A 17,730-nucleotide genomic window follows, 5' to 3' on the forward strand; every position below is an offset into this window, starting at 1 on the left:
CTTCTAATGACAAAGACCACGTACCATTTTACTGGCCATCCTCTGGACTGACTCCATCCTTTTTATATCTTTTTGAAGATATGGTCTCCATAATTGTACACATATTCTAAATGAGGTCTCACCAGAGTCTTATACAGGGGCATCAATAACTCCCTTTTCCTACTGGCCATACCTCTTCCTATGCCAGGTTTTCAGGATATCCACAGTGAACGTGCATGAGAGAGATTTGCATACCAAGAAGGCAATACAGGCAAATCTCTCATGCATATTCATTTTGGATATCCTGAAAACCTGGCCTGCCAGAAGATCTCGAGGACTGGACTTGGGGAGCTCTGCACCAGAACTTCCCTAAGTTCCTTCAGCACCCTCGGATGTACACTATCTGGCCCCATTGCTTTGTCTACCTTTAATTTAGCTAGCTCCTCACGAACCCAACCCTCTGAAAATTGATCGGGGTCTACCAATCCACCATCACTATTTGCATTTGTCTTCTGCGGACCCACTCCCAGATCTTCAGCCATGAACACAGAACAGAAATTTGTTAAGCAATTCAGCCGTTTCTGTATCAGCTTCTACTTATTCCTTCCTTCACTTTTGAGTCTCACAATGCCACTTTTGTACTTCTTCCTATCAATGATATATCTAAAAAATGTTTGTTAAGTATATATGATGGGTTAAAGAACTTATGAAAGTTTTGGGGAGTAATTGTTACCATTCTGCCTTAAATAATGTGATGACCCAAGCAGGCTGTTGGTTCAATATTTTTCAAAGGTATTGAAGGTCAAATTTGCCTTGTAATGCTGCAGAACAGACTCTTCTGCCTGTGATGCATTAATAGATCCACATGGGGGTTGGGGGCTTCTAGAAGAAAATAAAAGCACCATGTTCTCCATTATTTTAGTGCAGGAGGGGAATGCTGCTAGTTTTGGAAGGATATATTTGGAGAACAATTTGCATCTGTATTAGTCTTTAACACTGATTAAATTACTTTGCTGCCTTTCAGTATGGTTTTATGTAGGCATGGGTGGTGCCTTCTGCTTCATCTTGATTCAGCTGGTCTTGCTCATTGACTTTGCTCACGCTTGGAATGAATCTTGGGTAGAAAAAATGGAGGAAGGGAACTCAAGATGCTGGTATGCAGGTGAGAGTCTAGTTTCACCTTAATCTGAAAACTTGCGTATGTGTTTTTCAAATCTTGGGATAAGAGGTTCAAGTTGGTCTAGATTGCCATTGTAGTGCACAATAGCTCAAATAAGTAAAAAAGTAGTAGTACCGTATTTTCGCGGATATAACGCGCACCATTGTAAAACGCGCACAGGGGTATAGCGCGCAGAAATCACTTTGATATGTACAAAAACTTTTCTATACCGCGCTCAGGCATATAACGCGCATGCTGCCCGACTCTCCTCTGGCCACCCCGACTCTCCTTTCGCCCTCCCCGACTCTCCTCTGGTTGCCCCGACTCACCCTGACTTTCGGTGCACTGCCCCGACTCTCCTCTGGTTGCCCCGACTCACCGTTCACCCGCCCTGACTTTCGGTGCACTGCCCCGCCTCTCAGTGCCTGTCCCCCTTGAAGTCCTGTCCCCCCTTGAAGGTCTGCCTGTCCCCCCTTGAAGTCCTGTCCCCCTTGAAGGTCTGCCTGTCCCCCTTGAAGATCTGCCTGTCCCCCCTTGAAGTCCTGTCCCCATTCTGAAAGCCTGATGCCCCCCCTCGACGTCCGATTCTTCTCCCCCCTCGGCAGGACCACTCGCACCCCCACCCCGAAGGACCGCCGACTCCCCGACAATATTGGGCCAGGAGGGAGCCCAAATCCTCCTGGCCACGGCGACCCCCTAACCCCACCCCGCACTACATTACGGGCAGGAGGGATCCCAGGCCCTCCTGCCCTCGACGCAAACCCCCTCCCCCCAACGACCGCCCCCCCCCAAGAACCTCCGCCCGTCCCCCAGCCGACCCGCGACCCCCCTGGCCGACCCCCACGACACCCCCACCCGCCTTCCCCGTACTTTGTGTAGTTGGGCCAGAAGGGAGCCCAAACCCTCCTGGCCACGGCGACCCCCTAACCCCACCCCGCACTACATTACGGGCAGGAGGGATCCCAGGCCCTCCTGCCCTCGACGCAAACCCCCCTCCCTCCAACGACCGCCCCCCCCCAAGAACCTCCGACCGACCCGCGACCCCCCTGGCCGACCCCCCCACCCCCCTTCCCCGTACCTTTGGAAGTTGGCCGGACAGACGGGAGCCAAACCCGCCTGTCCGGCAGGCAGCCAACGAAGGAATGAGGCCGGATTGGCCCATCCGTCCTAAAGCTCCGCCTACTGGTGGGGCCTAAGGCGCGTGGGCCAATCAGAATAGGCCCTGGAGCCTTAGGTCCCACCTGGGGGCGCGGCCTGAGACACATGGTCGGGTTTGGCCCATGTGCCTCAGGCCGCGCCCCCAGGTGGGACCTAAGGCTCCAGGGCCTATTCTGATTGGCCCACGCGCCTTAGGCCCCACCAGTAGGCGGAGCTTTAGGACGGATGGGCCAATCCGGCCTCATTCCTTCGTTGGCTGCTTGCCGGACAGGCGGGTTTGGCTCCCGTCTGTCCGGCCAACTTCCAAAGGTACGGGGAAGGGGGGTGGGGGGGTCGGCCAGGGGGGTCGCGGGTCGGTCGGAGGTTCTTGGGGGGGGGCGGTCGTTGGAGGGAGGGGGGTTTGCGTCGAGGGCAGGAGGGCCTGGGATCCCTCCTGCCCGTAATGTAGTGCGGGGTGGGGTTAGGGGGTCGCCGTGGCCAGGAGGGTTTGGGCTCCCTTCTGGCCCAACTACACAAAGTACGGGGAAGGCGGGTGGGGGTGTCGTGGGGGTCGGCCAGGGGGGTCGCGGGTCGGCTGGGGGACGGGCGGAGGTTCTTGGGGGGGGGCGGTCGTTGGGGGGAGGGGGTTTGCGTCGAGGGCAGGAGGGCCTGGGATCCCTCCTGCCCGTAATGTAGTGCGGGGTGGGGTTAGGGGGTCGCCGTGGCCAGGAGGGTTTGGGCTCCCTCCTGGCCCGATATTTTTGGGGAGTCGGCGGTCCTTCGGGGTGAGGGTGCGAGTGGTCCTGCCGGGGGGGGGATGTATCGGACGTCGGGGAGTCGGCCGGGCAAGAGGGCTTGGGCTCCCTCTTGCTCCGATCGTGGATGCGGGTGCGGGTGGGAGCGCGTGCGAGCGGTCGTTCGGGGTGGGGGTGCGAGCGGTCCTGCTGGGGGGGTGAATCGGGCGTCGGGCGGGGAACTATGTTTAAAAACTTTTGTATACCGCGCTCAGGCATATAACGCGCGAGGGGTATGCGCGGTACGTAAAATCACGTATAACGCGCGCGTTATATCCGCGAAAATACGGTAATTGTGCTGTCAAGTTTGTTCTAATCATGTATGGTCCTTTTTCCGTGAATACATAGACCATTTGCAAAAATCTGTGGAGAGAGGCATGTTAGATAATATTTGCAATAAAACAAGATTTTTGTGTACATTCTTCCCTCCATATTTGTGGGGGTTAGGTACAAAGCCTGCCCGTAAATAAGAAAAATTTGCAAATAAACTGTAGGACTGACTCTGACTCACCTCTCTCCTGCCTTCTGGTGCTCTCCACTTACACTCCTCCCTCCATATTTGCGGGGATTAGATGCAAAGCCGGCCCGTGAATGAGAAAAATTTGCAAATAACTTTAGGGCTGACTCTGACCCATCCTCGCCTCCCAGACCTTTTCACTTATTTTTTGAAGCCTGATGGGTATAGCAGTGAAATGGGGCAGGAGAGATCTTCCTACGCTCTTGCCCCATGCAGAGCCACAAACAAAAATGACTGCCATGAGTTTCCGCTTTAGTCTCACGAGAGCATGGGAACTCACGGCAGCCATTTTTGTTTGTGGTTCTGCACGGGGCAGGAGCGTAGGGAAATCACTCCTGCCCCGCTTCACTGCTATACCATCAGGCTTTAAAAAGTAAGTCAGTAAGTAAGTGGAGAGGTTTGGGATGCAGGGTAGGTCATCGAGAAGAAAACTGCAAATAATCAAAGTTGTGAGTGCTGAACCCACGAATATGGAGGGGGACTTTTACACAGACTTTGTTTCACTAGCAAAGCTTCCTTTTTGTGCAGTCCTTAAACCAATAGGCAGACAGTAGCCTAACTCCTTTTCCTTAAGCTAGCTTGTAGGTGTTCTGACCTTTGTAATATTTGTAGCTGAAAGCAAGGCTTGGACAGCATTATTTACCAGTGTTCCCAGCTTTGTAAAGTTGAAATATTCTGTAGAGTTGAGCCTTTGGGTTATCAGTCCCTGATTGCGAGATGTTTCCCATTACTCTGGACTGTCCTTTAATTTCTTATTTTTTTGCTGTATATGCAAGATGTTAGGAGCCTGTCTGTTTTGCTCGTGCTTATTGTTCCCTTAAGTTCGGGTGGTTGTTTTTTGGTTTTTTTTTAATCCAGTTGTGAGGCTTTTCGGTTTTGCAGAAGATCCTGGTTACAGGCCATTCTGGCTGTGGGAGAATGCAGACTCTGAGGGCAGAGGTCTTTAGCCAAGAGGCATCTTGCTTTGTAGGGCACCTGCTTGGCCAGCCTGCACTAACAGTCCGGGAGCTCAAGATCCATTTCGTTGGAAGCAGAGCTTACTCCAGGTTTTGTCCGCAGAGAGCTTGAGCACAGGATGAGTGGCCCTGTAGTGGTTTTGCAATTGGATAAGGGCCGTCTTGTTTCCTCCCCGACTTTGTGCGTGGGTTTTGGTGGGGATTGAGTTCTCAATCCGCCTGGTAGGACTGAAAGGCAGTCTTGAAAAGAAAGCTGTCTGATTTCCAGGCTTGTCTGAGGCAGAAGTCCTCTCATTTACCTTGCTGCATTTTCAGCAACTCCCTACATCTGCACAGTGAGTATTGGTTGTATAGCCTATGAAAAAAATCAGGGGGGATCTCTAAAAGTGGTTTTTGAGGGTTTCTGGGGCTAGGGACAGGGTTCCCCACCTCTAAAATCTACTCCCCCAATTTTTTGATTGTTAACTCCCACAAACTGTTTTTGGCACCAGAATCACTGTTGTGGTGGCCATCTTGGATTTCCCAATGTGAGAAGGGGGATTCCTATGTTCTCTGAATCTTTCAAAGTGCAGTGAGGAGGGGGATTACTGGGCTCACTGAATCTTTCAAAGTGCAGAAATTCAGCAAGCAAACCTCTGATGAGACACTGAGGCCACAATCTGGAAGATTCTGGCAATGAAAGAACTAGTGGCCCCTCAGAACAGACAGAAGATAGTACTCTAGAGAAGGAACTCACTGAATTATTAAATCAGCAAGATAGAACACTAGCTGAAATTAAACCAATGCTCAGTCACAGAGAAATAGACACTGCCTCTATTATTCTAGTAATAGGAAAGGTGCTAGAAAATCAAAAGACTCAAAAGAGAAAACCCTGTTCTATAAGAGGTTAAGAATTTTTTCAAGTAGACTTTCTGTGCCTGGAGAAGAAGATGATTATGAAAATTGGATGGAGCAAGCTACCCAGGAGTGTGAGTGCCCTACCATGGACAAAAGGTGGTGAATAGGTGAAAACCTAAGGGGCTCAGCTCTAGAGATATTGAGGCTGTAAAAGCTGAAAAACCCCAAGCCTCAGTTGAGGAGTGCCTATAAGCAAATAGAAAATACATTTGGCACTGCAGAAGGTGGGCCTAATCTGTATTTTTTATTTAGAAGCACATGTAAGAAAGAGGGAGAAACAGTTTCAGATTCAGGCTAGAAGCTCTGTTTAGGATAGTAGTCAGAAAGGATGGCCTAGCACTCTCAAGAAAAAATTTCTGCCATGACAGAACAACTAGTAAGTGGTGCTTCCTATGCTGACAGAATGATCATGCACCTGAGTCTCCATTAGAGAAAACAAAGCCTCCTGGTTTTTTACAGTTGCTCAAAGAGATGACGAGGAGCAGAAGGCAGTAACTGGCTTTGGCAGGGGCAAAGAAAATCTCAGAACTACCTGCCAAGTCTTTTACCTGTATAAATGAAGTGGCTTGCTTAACAGAGTCTATCGGGCAGTTACAAAAAGAAATAGCCTCCTTGAGAACACAAGATAGTGCTATACCTATTCCAAAGGTTGAGAAAGAAGTAGTAGCTACCTTGGTGACTATGGACCAAGAGAAGGATTTGCAGAACCTAGTGGCTATGCTATGCCAGGAAGTTGCAGCCCTGAATGAGGCACAATTGGTGTTCAGGAGAGGAGAACGCAGATAACAATTAACTATCAGACTCAACCAGGCACAAATGCCAGTTCTGTGTGCCTTGGGTAAAGTATGTGGGACACATTGTGTCTGAAAGAGGTATTGCTACAGATCCAGACAGGATTGCAGCAGTTGCCACTTGGGTCAGACCTACTGATTTGAAAGTTCTCTGATCATTCCTAGGTTTTTGTGGTTACTATAAAAGCTACAGGAGATTCAGGACAAACCAGCGCCGACAGCATGGCAATAGGTGCAGGTGCTGGGGTCAGTGGTAGCAACGATAGACATAGTCTCCTGAGCGAGGGCACATTTATGCCCCCTCCAGGAAGTGCTCTTATCCAGAGGTCCCCACAGACAGATGCTCTTTAGATAGCTCCCACCTTGGACAAGAGAAGCGCATTGCAGTCTGAACTGATGGCTGGAGCTGCGGTCTCTATCTTGAGGAGTTCCACTGTGTATCTCTACTTGGGTGATTCTGCCGACAGATGCCAACCTATATGGTTGAGGAGCCCATTGTGAAGGACAACTGGTGCAGAGCTATTGGTCTTCCTTTCAGAGGAAGTGGTTGATCAATCAATTGAAAATGAGAGCCATTCACCTGATGCTATAGGCGCTGGGCAGGTCACTGCAGAGCAAAGCAGTATATGTTTTCTCAGACAATGCAATGGTGCTGGCCTATGTCAGTTGGGAGGCACCAAGAGTACTCCTCTATGCTTGGAAGCCCAAATGTTATTTCAGTGGGCAGGATTTCATCTGTTGGCTCTCTCAGTGGCACACGTAGTGGGAGTGGACAACAAGGCAAGTGGACTTTCCAGCTGGCAAATCCCAGAGAATGGTCTCTCAGGAGGCGTTTGACAGCATTGTAAATCAATGGGGGCATCTGATTTTTGATTTGAATGTTCTGGTGTAGCCATGGCCAGAGGCAGGGCCTCTGTATGTGTTTCCCCTGTGACCCATGGTAGGCAGAGACCTTCGGAGAATGTCTCCCTGGGGCCAGTAGTTCCAAGGTGGCCAAGGTGTCTGTAGTATGCATATCTCGTCTGTCTACAGAGGGACCAGATTCTCGGATTAGCATGTCATCCGGGGCTACTCTTACAAGGCACAATCACCCTGGAGGATCCGTAGCGCTTCAGTCTTACGTCATGGCTCTTGAGCATGCAGCCTTAGTGCGCAAAGGCTATTCAGAAGTGGATCTCCTAAGATCCAAGAAGAAGACAATGTTGGCCATCTATGCGAAGGCCTGATAATATGTGTGGGAGAAGGTGGATCCGGTTACAGCTCCAATTTCTTTGGTTCTAGCATTCCTTCAAGAGGGGCACATTCCACTAGGAGTGTAGCATCCTCCTGGGCAGATTCTAAAGCAATATCTCCTGAAGAAATATGTAGAGTGACTACATGGTCCTCCCTGCATACTTTCACAAAGTTTTGCAGGGTGGATGTAGAAGCCCTGTAGGATACCATGTTTAGTTCTTTGGAACTTTTAGCAGGCTTATCTGTCCCTCCCTAGACTCAGAACTGCTATGATACGTCCCACAGGTTCAAGACTAATGTTCCTATTGCACTAGAAGGGAAGATTAGGTACTTACCTTGATGATCTTCTTTCTAGTAGATAAGAATATCAGTCTTGAAGCCCGCCCTGTCAGATGTTTATTAACCTGCTTTCTGTCTCAGACATGCCAAGTACTTCTTCACCGAAAGAGTGGTGGATCATTGGAACAGACTCCCACTGCAGGTGATTGAGGCCAGCAGCGTGACGGATTTTAAGAGAAAATGGGATACTCACGTGGGATCTTTGGGGGAGTGAATTCAGGGGGGCGGATACTTGGAATGGGCAGACTTGGTGGGCTATAGCCCTTTTCTGCCGCCATTTTCTATGTTTCTATGTCTATTTTGAGATATCTTGTTCCTTTCCTCTATCCTTCAAGGCCAAGGTAGAGTAGACCACTTCTACTATGAAGAGACAAGGGAGTATCTTTCAGAACTCCAAGACTGTTAGTGCAGGTTGCACTCAGGTAGGTGGCTTGTTCATTCCATCTTGTTTTATGTTGCATATACTTGTTAATCACTAAGTCTGTACTTTGTTTATTCCACTCAATCTGTAACATCTTTAATCATTGTAAACCGCATAGAACTTCATGGTCCTGCGGTATATAAATTTTTTTTTTTTTTTTCCCATTATTTTTTATTTTCAAATTTTACATAAAGTGTACAAAATATTAAAATACAATTGATAAATACATAGTATCACTTTTATATCTAATACATCATATATCTAAATATAATTTTCCCCCTCACCCTCCCCCCACCCTTTTATTACTTTTCATATAATATTTTTAATTTTCAAATTTTACATAAAATGTACAAAATATTAAATTACAATTGATAAATACACAATATCGTTTTTGTATCTAATACATCATATTCTAAATATATTTTTATCCCTTCTCCTTCCTCCCACCCTTCTATTACTTTTCATTCATACGTTACATATTGTATAACATATTATAACATATTATGTATAATTTATTTTCATTACCCCCCTCTATGTGCGTCACAAAAAAGATATTTAAAAGAAGAAAAGAAGAAGAAAAATCCTACTATTTATTCATTGCAGTATTTTGTCAGTGGTCCCCATAAATTGTTATTATTATTATCATTTCGTTTTTAAAGTTGTGATATGAGCAGAACAGACTTGTTTATCGGAGAGGTTCCCCATAACCCTCCCTATTATGTTTCTTCTCTAGGGCTGACCATTTGCTTTGATACGAACTGAGGAATTATGGGACAGACCAGAGTGATGGGAGATGGAGGAGGAAAATGTAAATGATCAGGGATTGATAACCCGCAGGTTCAAGACTGATGTTCTATCTACTAGAAAGAAGATTATCAAGGTTAATCTTCTCCTGCTTTTGTGCACTGATATGGTCTTTTAGATGTAGGCAATGGAGGATTGAATTTGTTAGAACCCTCCAGTCATGGGCTTGTAAATGTGTTGTAAAAATGTTAAATATTTTTTATGAGTCATCTCAGCTCACCAAATTTATATCTTTTGAAGTGTTTTTGAATTTTCTCTGCCATTACCTCTTTTCTATTATTTAAATATGTCTGCATGTTTGAAGTAATGAGTTATTTCACTTACATAGCCAACTTTGGTTCCTCAAACTATGAATAGAACCATCTCTACAAACTGTTTGTTATGAATTGCCTTTATATGCTTTGTTCTTTTTTGTGTTATGCTCCTAAGTAGGTTTCTTGTCTATGCTAAAGTATCACAAGATGCTTCTTTTTGATAGTTTATGTAAATTGGATATAAGGATAAAGAAAAGAAAAAAAAATCAATTTAAATTATGTAGGACACATTGTTACTTTTGCAGGGATGCTTTTAACATATTTATAACTTATTTTCAGCTCTGCTATCTGCTACAAGCATCAATTATGTGCTGTCTCTGATTGCCATCGTCCTCTTCTATGTTTACTACACTCACCCAGAGAGCTGCTCTGAAAATAAGGCATTCATCAGTGTCAACATGTTGCTCTGCCTTGCTGCATCTGTAATATCAATTCTTCCTAAAATCCAAGTATGATTCCACAATACTAGTTCCTCTCTTCATTTCTACTCTCCTTCATTATGGGTATTTAACTGACTGAATTCTTTATGCCATTATTATATAGGAGTCGCAACCAAGATCTGGTCTCCTGCAGTCTTCGGTCATAACAGTTTATACAATGTATTTGACGTGGTCTGCTATGACCAATGAACCAGGTATGTTCTCTGGATGACATTGAAGAGTTGTTTCAAGTTTTGGAAAAGGAGACTATGGTACAAATAAACTGGTTTCCATCTCAAAAACAATATTGTAATTCATATAGTATGATTTCCATGTTGAAATAAATATGCTATGTGTTTGTTTGAAACTGGACACCTCTAAGGTAAGTCCTTTGATCTTAAATGTTTTGTGAGATTTACATATATAGCAATATAAAATTTTTTTTTTAAACTATGCTTTAAAGGAAGACCATTCTTATACATGATTTGAGCTAGAATTTGGGGGGACAATTACCGTATTATCTCGTGTATGATGCGCTGCCTTGTATAATGTGCACCCCAACTTTTAAAAAATAACATAATACAAAAAACTGTATACCTATGTATAATGCACAGGCATAATTGTCGCTGTCCCTTTAATGTAAATGCGGCACAGCATAAACTATATATGTTAAATCTTTGACAAGTGCTATGATTACTGGATAGTGAATTTAAATTCAGACCATATTGAACTACCTGTAAGTATTAGATATGAGTTCTAGACATTATATTCTATAAATTACAAATGTTAAAGTAATACCATAGGTAATTCAACACCACCTGACCGAGCCCAGTTATCACAGTGTGTATACCTATGTATATAATACGCACCCAGAGTTTGACATTTCTTTGGATGGAAAATAAGTGCGCATTATACACGAGATAATATGGTAGTTTCAACACAAAGCAATGTGTAAATACATTTTTGTGCTGTTTAATATGTCTTTGAGAATGACTTTTCACAGAGTTCTTGGAAAAAAAAACTCTCCTGGGGAATGTATGCAATAAATTTATAAAGACTGATGATTATATTAAACAATTCGTTAGACACCTTGAGAAATGAACAGATGTAGCTCACTGAGGTTTTCTTGTTTCATGTTTTATTCTTTTATTAATAAAATATTCCAATGCAATAGAGATGGTATGCAAAAACATAAGGTTATTCATCTGTGCTCGTGAGCATACCGCAGAAGATGTCAATCTACTCTCTCCCGCCTTTCCTCTAGAGTATACAGATTGAGATCTTTAAGTTTGTCCCCATACGCCTTATGATGAAGACCATATACCATTTTAGTAGCCTTTCTCTGGACCGACTCCATCCTTTTTATATCCTTTTCAAGGTGCAGCCTCCAGAATTGTACACAATATTCTAAATGAGGTCTCGCCAAAGTCTTTTACAGGGGCATCAATACCTCCTTTTTCCTACTGGCCACACCTCTCCCTATGCAACCTAGCATCCTTCTAGCTTTCGCCATCGCCTTTTCAACCTGTTTCGCCACCTTAAGATCATCACATACAATCATACCCAAGTCCCGCTCTTCTGTCATGCACTTAAGTTCTTTACCTCCTAAATTGTACTGTTCCCTCGGGTTTTTGCAGCTCAAATGCATGCCCTTGCATTTCTTAGCATTAAATTTAAGCTGCCATATTTCAGACCATTCTTCAAGCTTCGCCAGGTCTTTCTTCATGTTATTCACACCATCCGGCATGTTTATTCTATTGCAGATTTTGGTATCATCCACACAGAGGCAAATCTTTCCCGAGAACCCTTCAGCAATATCGTTTATAAAAATGTTAAAAAGAAGAGGCTCAAGAACAGAACCTTGAGGCACTCCTTTGGTAACATCCCTTTCATCAGAGCTATCACCATTGATCGCTATGCTCTGTCGCCTTCCACTCAACCAGTTCTTGACCCAGCCCGTCACTTTGGAACCCATCCCGAGGGCACTCAGTTTATTTATTAGACGTCTGTGTGGAACACTGTCAATGGCTTTGCTAAAATCTAAATACACCACATCTAGCGCATATCCTCTATCCAATCCCAGTCAAAGAAATTGATCAGATTTGTCTGACAAGACCTACCTCTAGTGTATCCATGTTGCCTCCGGGCCTGTAATCCACAGGATTCCAGAAACTTGACCATTCCCTGTTTTAAAAGTGTTTTCATTAATTTGCTTACCACAGAAGTCAGACTTACTGGCCTGTAATACCCTACTTCTTCCTTACTTCCACTTTTGTGGAGAGGGACCGCATCCACCCTTCTCCAGGCCTCCGGTACCACTCCCGACTCTAGAGACTCATTGAAAAGGTCAGTCAGTGGAGCTACCAGAACTTCCCTAAGTTCCTTCAGCACCCTTGGATGTACACCATCTGGCCCCATTGCTTTTTCTACCTTTATTTTAGCTAGCTCCTCGCAAACACAACCCTCTGAAAATCGATCAGAGTCTATTACTCCTCTATCCCTATTCACATTTGTCTTCAGCAGTCCCACTCCCGGCGCTTCAGCCGTTAACACAGAACAGAAATATTTGTTAAGCAATTTGGCCTTTTCTTTATCAGCTTCTACATATTCCTCCCCTTTACCTTTGAATCTCACAATGCCACTTTTGCACTTCTTCCTATCACTAATATATCTAAAAAATGTCTTGTCTCCCTGTTTTACTGTCAGCTATTTTTTTCTTCCATTTGCATCTTTGCTTTCCTGACTACATGACCAGCCTCTCTCAATGTTTCCAGATATGTTTGCCTGTCTTCCTCTATCTGCGATCTTTTGTAGTTTACCTCTTAGAAACATAGAAAATGATGGCAGAAAAGGGCCAAGGCCCATCAAGTCTTCCCACACTAATGACCCACCCCCCTAAATTTACCCTCTTATTCCTTACCTTCTCAGCTACTACTTTTGAGAACCAAAGCGGCCTTCTTTTCCTATTACTTTTACTTACTTGCCTCACAAAAAGGTTTATTGCCCTTACAGTCGCTTCTGTCAGTTTTGCCCACCGCATTTCCACTCCTTCCAGACGTTCCCATGCAGACAATAATTCCTTGATGTAAACCCCCATCCGAACAAAGTTAGTTTTTTTTTTGTTTTGTTTTGTTTTAAAGTCTAGAACCTTTGCTTTTGAATGAACCCTCTCTATACTCATTTTATTATTAAACCGTACCATTCAGTGATCACTGGATGCCAGATGATCACCCACTGTAACAACAGAAACACTTTCCCCATTTGTAAGCACTAAGTCCAGTATGGGTGGGTTCCATTGCCAACTGCTGGAACGGTTCTCATTGTAGAGAATTCAGAATCTCTCTACACCTTGTTTTGCCTCATAACTGGTGGGGATGGAGTCCTCGGGCTCTTTTGACCCTAATTCATGCCAGATTACACTGGACGGATGCCCGAAGAGCGATCTTGCGCCATGTGCTGCGCCACATGTAATGGACGGGAGCAGTCGGCTTAACCTACCCTTTGCTCTCTAGGGCCAAGGAGCGAGCAGGCAGCACGCTAGTTGAAGCCAAATTCCTTCTAGTGTCCTGGAATGGTGGGTATCCTAAACGTAGGGGTGCGGAGGCCGTGGAGCCCAAGAGTTGTAAGCTGGATACATCTACAGAAGACTCTGCACTGCCTAATACATCATTCTCTCCAGAATTTGTTAATTTGATGTGGAGGGCCTTTCAGGACAGCCAAACCTCTAAAAGGAATTCTGGCAGAGCTGCTGTCAGCGCACAAAGGGGCAGGGGTTCCCAGAGTGCATATGCCTAGCTGTCTGGGGCTGACCTAGGGGGCCTTTCTGAGGGACATTCGGATGATAATGGGGCTCTTACCATGCCCTTACTGTCTCAGAGTGCGCCCTTCCTGTCAGGAGGTGCAGGGTCACAGACAGGTGCGTATGCATCATATCCAATGGTGGTCCTCAATCAAGGGGATAATCCTACAGGCCCCCCGTAAAACTTTCTTGGGATCTTAACGTGGTTTTGCAGAGTCTCAGCTAGGCTCCATATGAGCTGCTGAAGGAAGCGTCCTTAATTGATCTGAAGCACAAAACATTTTTTCTGGTGGCCATTAACTCAATGAGAAGGGTCTTGAAGTTGCAAACCCTTTCTTGCAGAAGAGTCTGTCCTCAAATTTACTGAATCTGGAGTCTCTTTTCACACCATTCATCCTTTTTGCTGAAGGTTGTTTCGGTGTTGCATGTCAATCAGGGAAGTCAGATTGACTGTGTTCCAGTTCACAGGTGCCAAGAAAAAGAATCAGATTCTGAAGAAGTTGGATGTTAAGAGTGCTTCTCCGATATATTGAGGCCACCAATGAGTTTATCTGACCATCTTTTCATGCTTACAAATCCAACTAGATGCGGTGCACCAGCTTCCAAGACTATGATTTCTAGATGGATCTGTAAGGCCACTTTATCAACATATATTATTTGTGGAAAATAGTCCCCTATTTTTGTGAAGGTGCACTCAACTAGAAGTGTGGCTTCATCCTGGGCAAAAGCTCATGCAGTCTTCTTGAAGGAGATTTGTAGGGCAGTGACTTGGTCCACTCTACATACATTTTCTAGGTTTTACAGAGTAGATATAGTGGCAAGGGGGGACTATGCCTTTGGATCTTCTGTGATACGAGCTGGCACAGTGGTCCCACCCTAATTTCTGGCACTCTTATTGAACAAGAAAAAGAGATTCGGTTCTTACCTTGCTAATATATTTTCTAGTAGATAGGTGTGCCTTTCTGGAGCCCTGCCCTGTCAGTTATCTCTTGCACTTGCCTATCTCATTCAGAATGTTTTGAGTCCAATCTGAAATTTGGATGTCTGTTGATGTCTATTAGACCTTAAAGACATGAAGAATAGTTGATTGCTAGGATACCTTGGGGAGCTCCATTAATGTTTCTGTTTGGCAGGATTGTTTCGCTGTTTTGATCAGTGTTTAACCTGTTTGTTATAATTTCAGAGCAGAACAGAGTGGGTCTTTGGGGAGCATCCCCTGTACACCTCCTTCACATATGTTTCTATGAGGAGCTATTGCCTGCTTTAGAACAAACTGAAGGGGGGCAGCAGAGCCTTCTGGTGAAGTAGGAGGGATTAAAAAACTGGAGTGGATTCCTTCACATGAGCATTGGAATATTACCCATCTGTCCAGAATGACACACCTATCTATCAGGAAAGATATTAATTAGCAAGGTAAGAACCTAATCTATCTATTTTTTTTTTTTTTTTTTTTTTACGGCTTCAAGGGACTGCTTTGCCTGCTTGCAGGCAGTTGGCAGCTATATCCTTCAGTGTACAGCCAACCTGCTGAAGATTTCTGGAGCTCAGGGTTCTGGGCCCTCAGCACTTGCTCACTTCCTTGACTTGGTCAGGAGCTTGAGTGCAGGCTGCTAGGCATCAATAGCAGTCCTTCAGGGTGCTCAGAGTGCCAGCTGCACTTCATCTCCCCCCCCCTTTCTTCTGCATTGTTGCAGTCTGGGGTGGGTAGAGGATCTGTCAGATTACAGTCTGACTGGCAGCCTTGGCGTGGCAGCTGACCGGCGGCTTGAGGCAGAGAACCCTTCCTGATCCACTTTAAAGAAACTGTAGCAGGCTGCAGCACCTTTTCCCTAGCACATGGTCTGTGCACATGCAACAACCTATGGGGAAAATTGGGAGGGGGTGGGAGTGTCTTGAAAACTTTGCTTTGACTGTTGAGATTATCTCAACAGACAGACATTATACCTGAGAGAGTGGTAGTTATCCCTGAAAGCATTCCAGGCCCATTGTGAGCGATGGGATCTTCTGAAGATCAACCTCCACGGTAACTTCAAAGAACAAAAAGGTGACTCGGTTCTTTAACCGAAGACACAAACCCAGCTAGAGATAGAGCTACTGTACGTGTTTCCCCCCTAGCTCATGATAGGCCGGATGATCCTCCGAATAGCAAATCACCTGAGGACGGTAGTTCTTGTAGCACCAGATTGGCCCCTATGTGTGTGTATATATATATATATCTACTATAATAAAACCCTAAGCGCACATGCACACTTCAAACTTCGTGTTCCATGATCTATAACTCCGTGCCAGTAGAACACAAGGAGAACACATAGGCAACTTCCCCCCTCCCCCCTCCCGCTCTCACTCACTCTAAGGCCCGCTGCTGCTGCTCTTCGTTCGTGTCTGTCCTCCTCTTCAAAGCAGCCTGCTGAAGCGAACTTCGCAGGCCGCTCTCCACCTTGGTAGCATGTTCCCTCTGACGTGATCCCAAACGTCAGAGGAGGGGTGGGATCGTGTCAGAGAGAACGTGCTACCGAGGTGGAGAGCGGCCTAAGAGATTCGCCACAACTGGCAGGCGATCCTCAGCAGGCTGCTTTGAAGAGGAGGGCAGACACGAACGAAGAGCAGCAGCGGCTGCAACCGTTCGTGCCGCTGGGCCAGAAGAGACCAGGAAGCTGGGATGGAGGGAGAGTAAGAACTGCGGTTTGGGAGCAATACAGGCAGGCAGGGGGCCAGGAGGAGAGGGAAAGGGGGCTGCTTTGGGGGGAGGGGTATGCTGGGGAGCAGACAGCAATCATGCTTTGCTCTGGGAGGGGACCATGGAGCAGGCAGGCATGGCACAACAGAGAAATACAGGCAGGCAGGGGGCCAGGGAGAGTGACAGACAGAAAGAATGACAGACAGGGGGCCAGAGAGACAGACGGAAAGGAAGACGGACAGACAGCGTCCAAGAAGAGAGAGACAAAAAATAAAAAACACACACACACACACAATATATATATATATATATATATATTTTTTTTTTTTTTTTTTTTTTTCTGAAGTTGAATGCATTAAAAATGTTTGGCTTTCTTCAGTTTCCCTTGTAGAGATAATTATGAAATTGACAGGTGTTCTCTGTCTTTTTTTTTTTTTTTTTTTTTTTTTTTAAATATATAGAAAGAAAATGCAACCCAAGCTTGCTGAGTATAATTGGTTACAACCGGACGAGTGTCCCTGGTCAAACACAAGTTGTTCAGTGGTGGGATGCCCAAGGAATTGTGGGACTTGTTCTGTTTTTGCTCTGCGTTCTCTATTCAAGGTAAGCATGGCTAATTGGACAATTTTCTTTTTGGATTTGTAGGTGCCTGTAAGTATTGTAATATTTTGGGTTTTTTTCTCAGTTGTGGATGTTTAAAAGATGGTAGTTTATGGTAGAATGTCAGGAGCTGGGTGTTAACGTACAGTCTTATTCGTTCTGTAGTGGAAAGGAGTAACAGAGCACAAACTCAAGCAAACAGAGCTTCTCTCTTCAGAACTGGTACCCAGAACAGGCCAGTTCACCTGTAACCTTCTGAACCTGTGTACTCCTAATTATTTTTTTTCTCTCTGTTGTGATATGCAGCATCCGTACATCTACTAACAGCCAGGTGAACAAGCTAACCCTGACAAGTGATGAGTCCACCCTAATAGAAGATGGCGTAAGCAGGAGTGATGCAACTGTGGAAGAGGGTGATGATGTACATCGGGCAGTAGATAACGAAAAGGGTGGTGTGACTTACAGCTATTCCTTTTTTCATTTCATGCTCTTCTTGGCTTCACTTTATATTATGATGACATTAACCAACTGGTACAGGTGTGTATAGTTCATGCCAACTGTTAATCACTGTTCTTATGTGCTGTGCCTTATGTTGTAAGTGCTTTTTTGACTCATTTAAACATCATTCATATTTTTTAAATACAACTATTTCTTGTAAAAAAAAATACACTTTCCATGATATTTTCTTTTAAAGATTTTCTTCCTGCCATCACTTCACATGAAGGATATTTTTCTTGGTAAAATTAGAATCCTGAACATCTTCAGTTTATGCATCAGGAAGAATCTTTGCCCTATTCAGATAAACTGTCCATATTTGAGGGTGGGCTTATAGATGGCCCCCCCACCAATTTGAATACCTGAGCCAAGATTCAAATCTGATTTAGGCATGTTTTG

General features: G+C 45.1%; 1 protein-coding gene across 1 annotated transcript in view; it reads left to right on the forward strand.

Moving 5' to 3' along the window:
- SERINC1 (serine incorporator 1) overlaps positions 1 to 17,730 on the forward strand; it is a 43,345-nt gene that overhangs the window by 22,167 nt on the left and 3,448 nt on the right. Inside the window, exons 5-9 of the mRNA XM_033937432.1 lie at positions 1,004 to 1,141; positions 9,621 to 9,790; positions 9,885 to 9,975; positions 16,698 to 16,839; positions 17,143 to 17,373. Coding sequence (XP_033793323.1) covers positions 1,004 to 1,141; positions 9,621 to 9,790; positions 9,885 to 9,975; positions 16,698 to 16,839; positions 17,143 to 17,373 — 772 coding nt within the window. The remainder of the gene's footprint in view (positions 1 to 1,003; positions 1,142 to 9,620; positions 9,791 to 9,884; positions 9,976 to 16,697; positions 16,840 to 17,142; positions 17,374 to 17,730) is intronic.

Source organism: Geotrypetes seraphini, chromosome 3, assembly GCF_902459505.1.
Source record: "Geotrypetes seraphini chromosome 3, aGeoSer1.1, whole genome shotgun sequence".
NCBI lineage: Eukaryota > Metazoa > Chordata > Amphibia > Gymnophiona > Dermophiidae > Geotrypetes > Geotrypetes seraphini.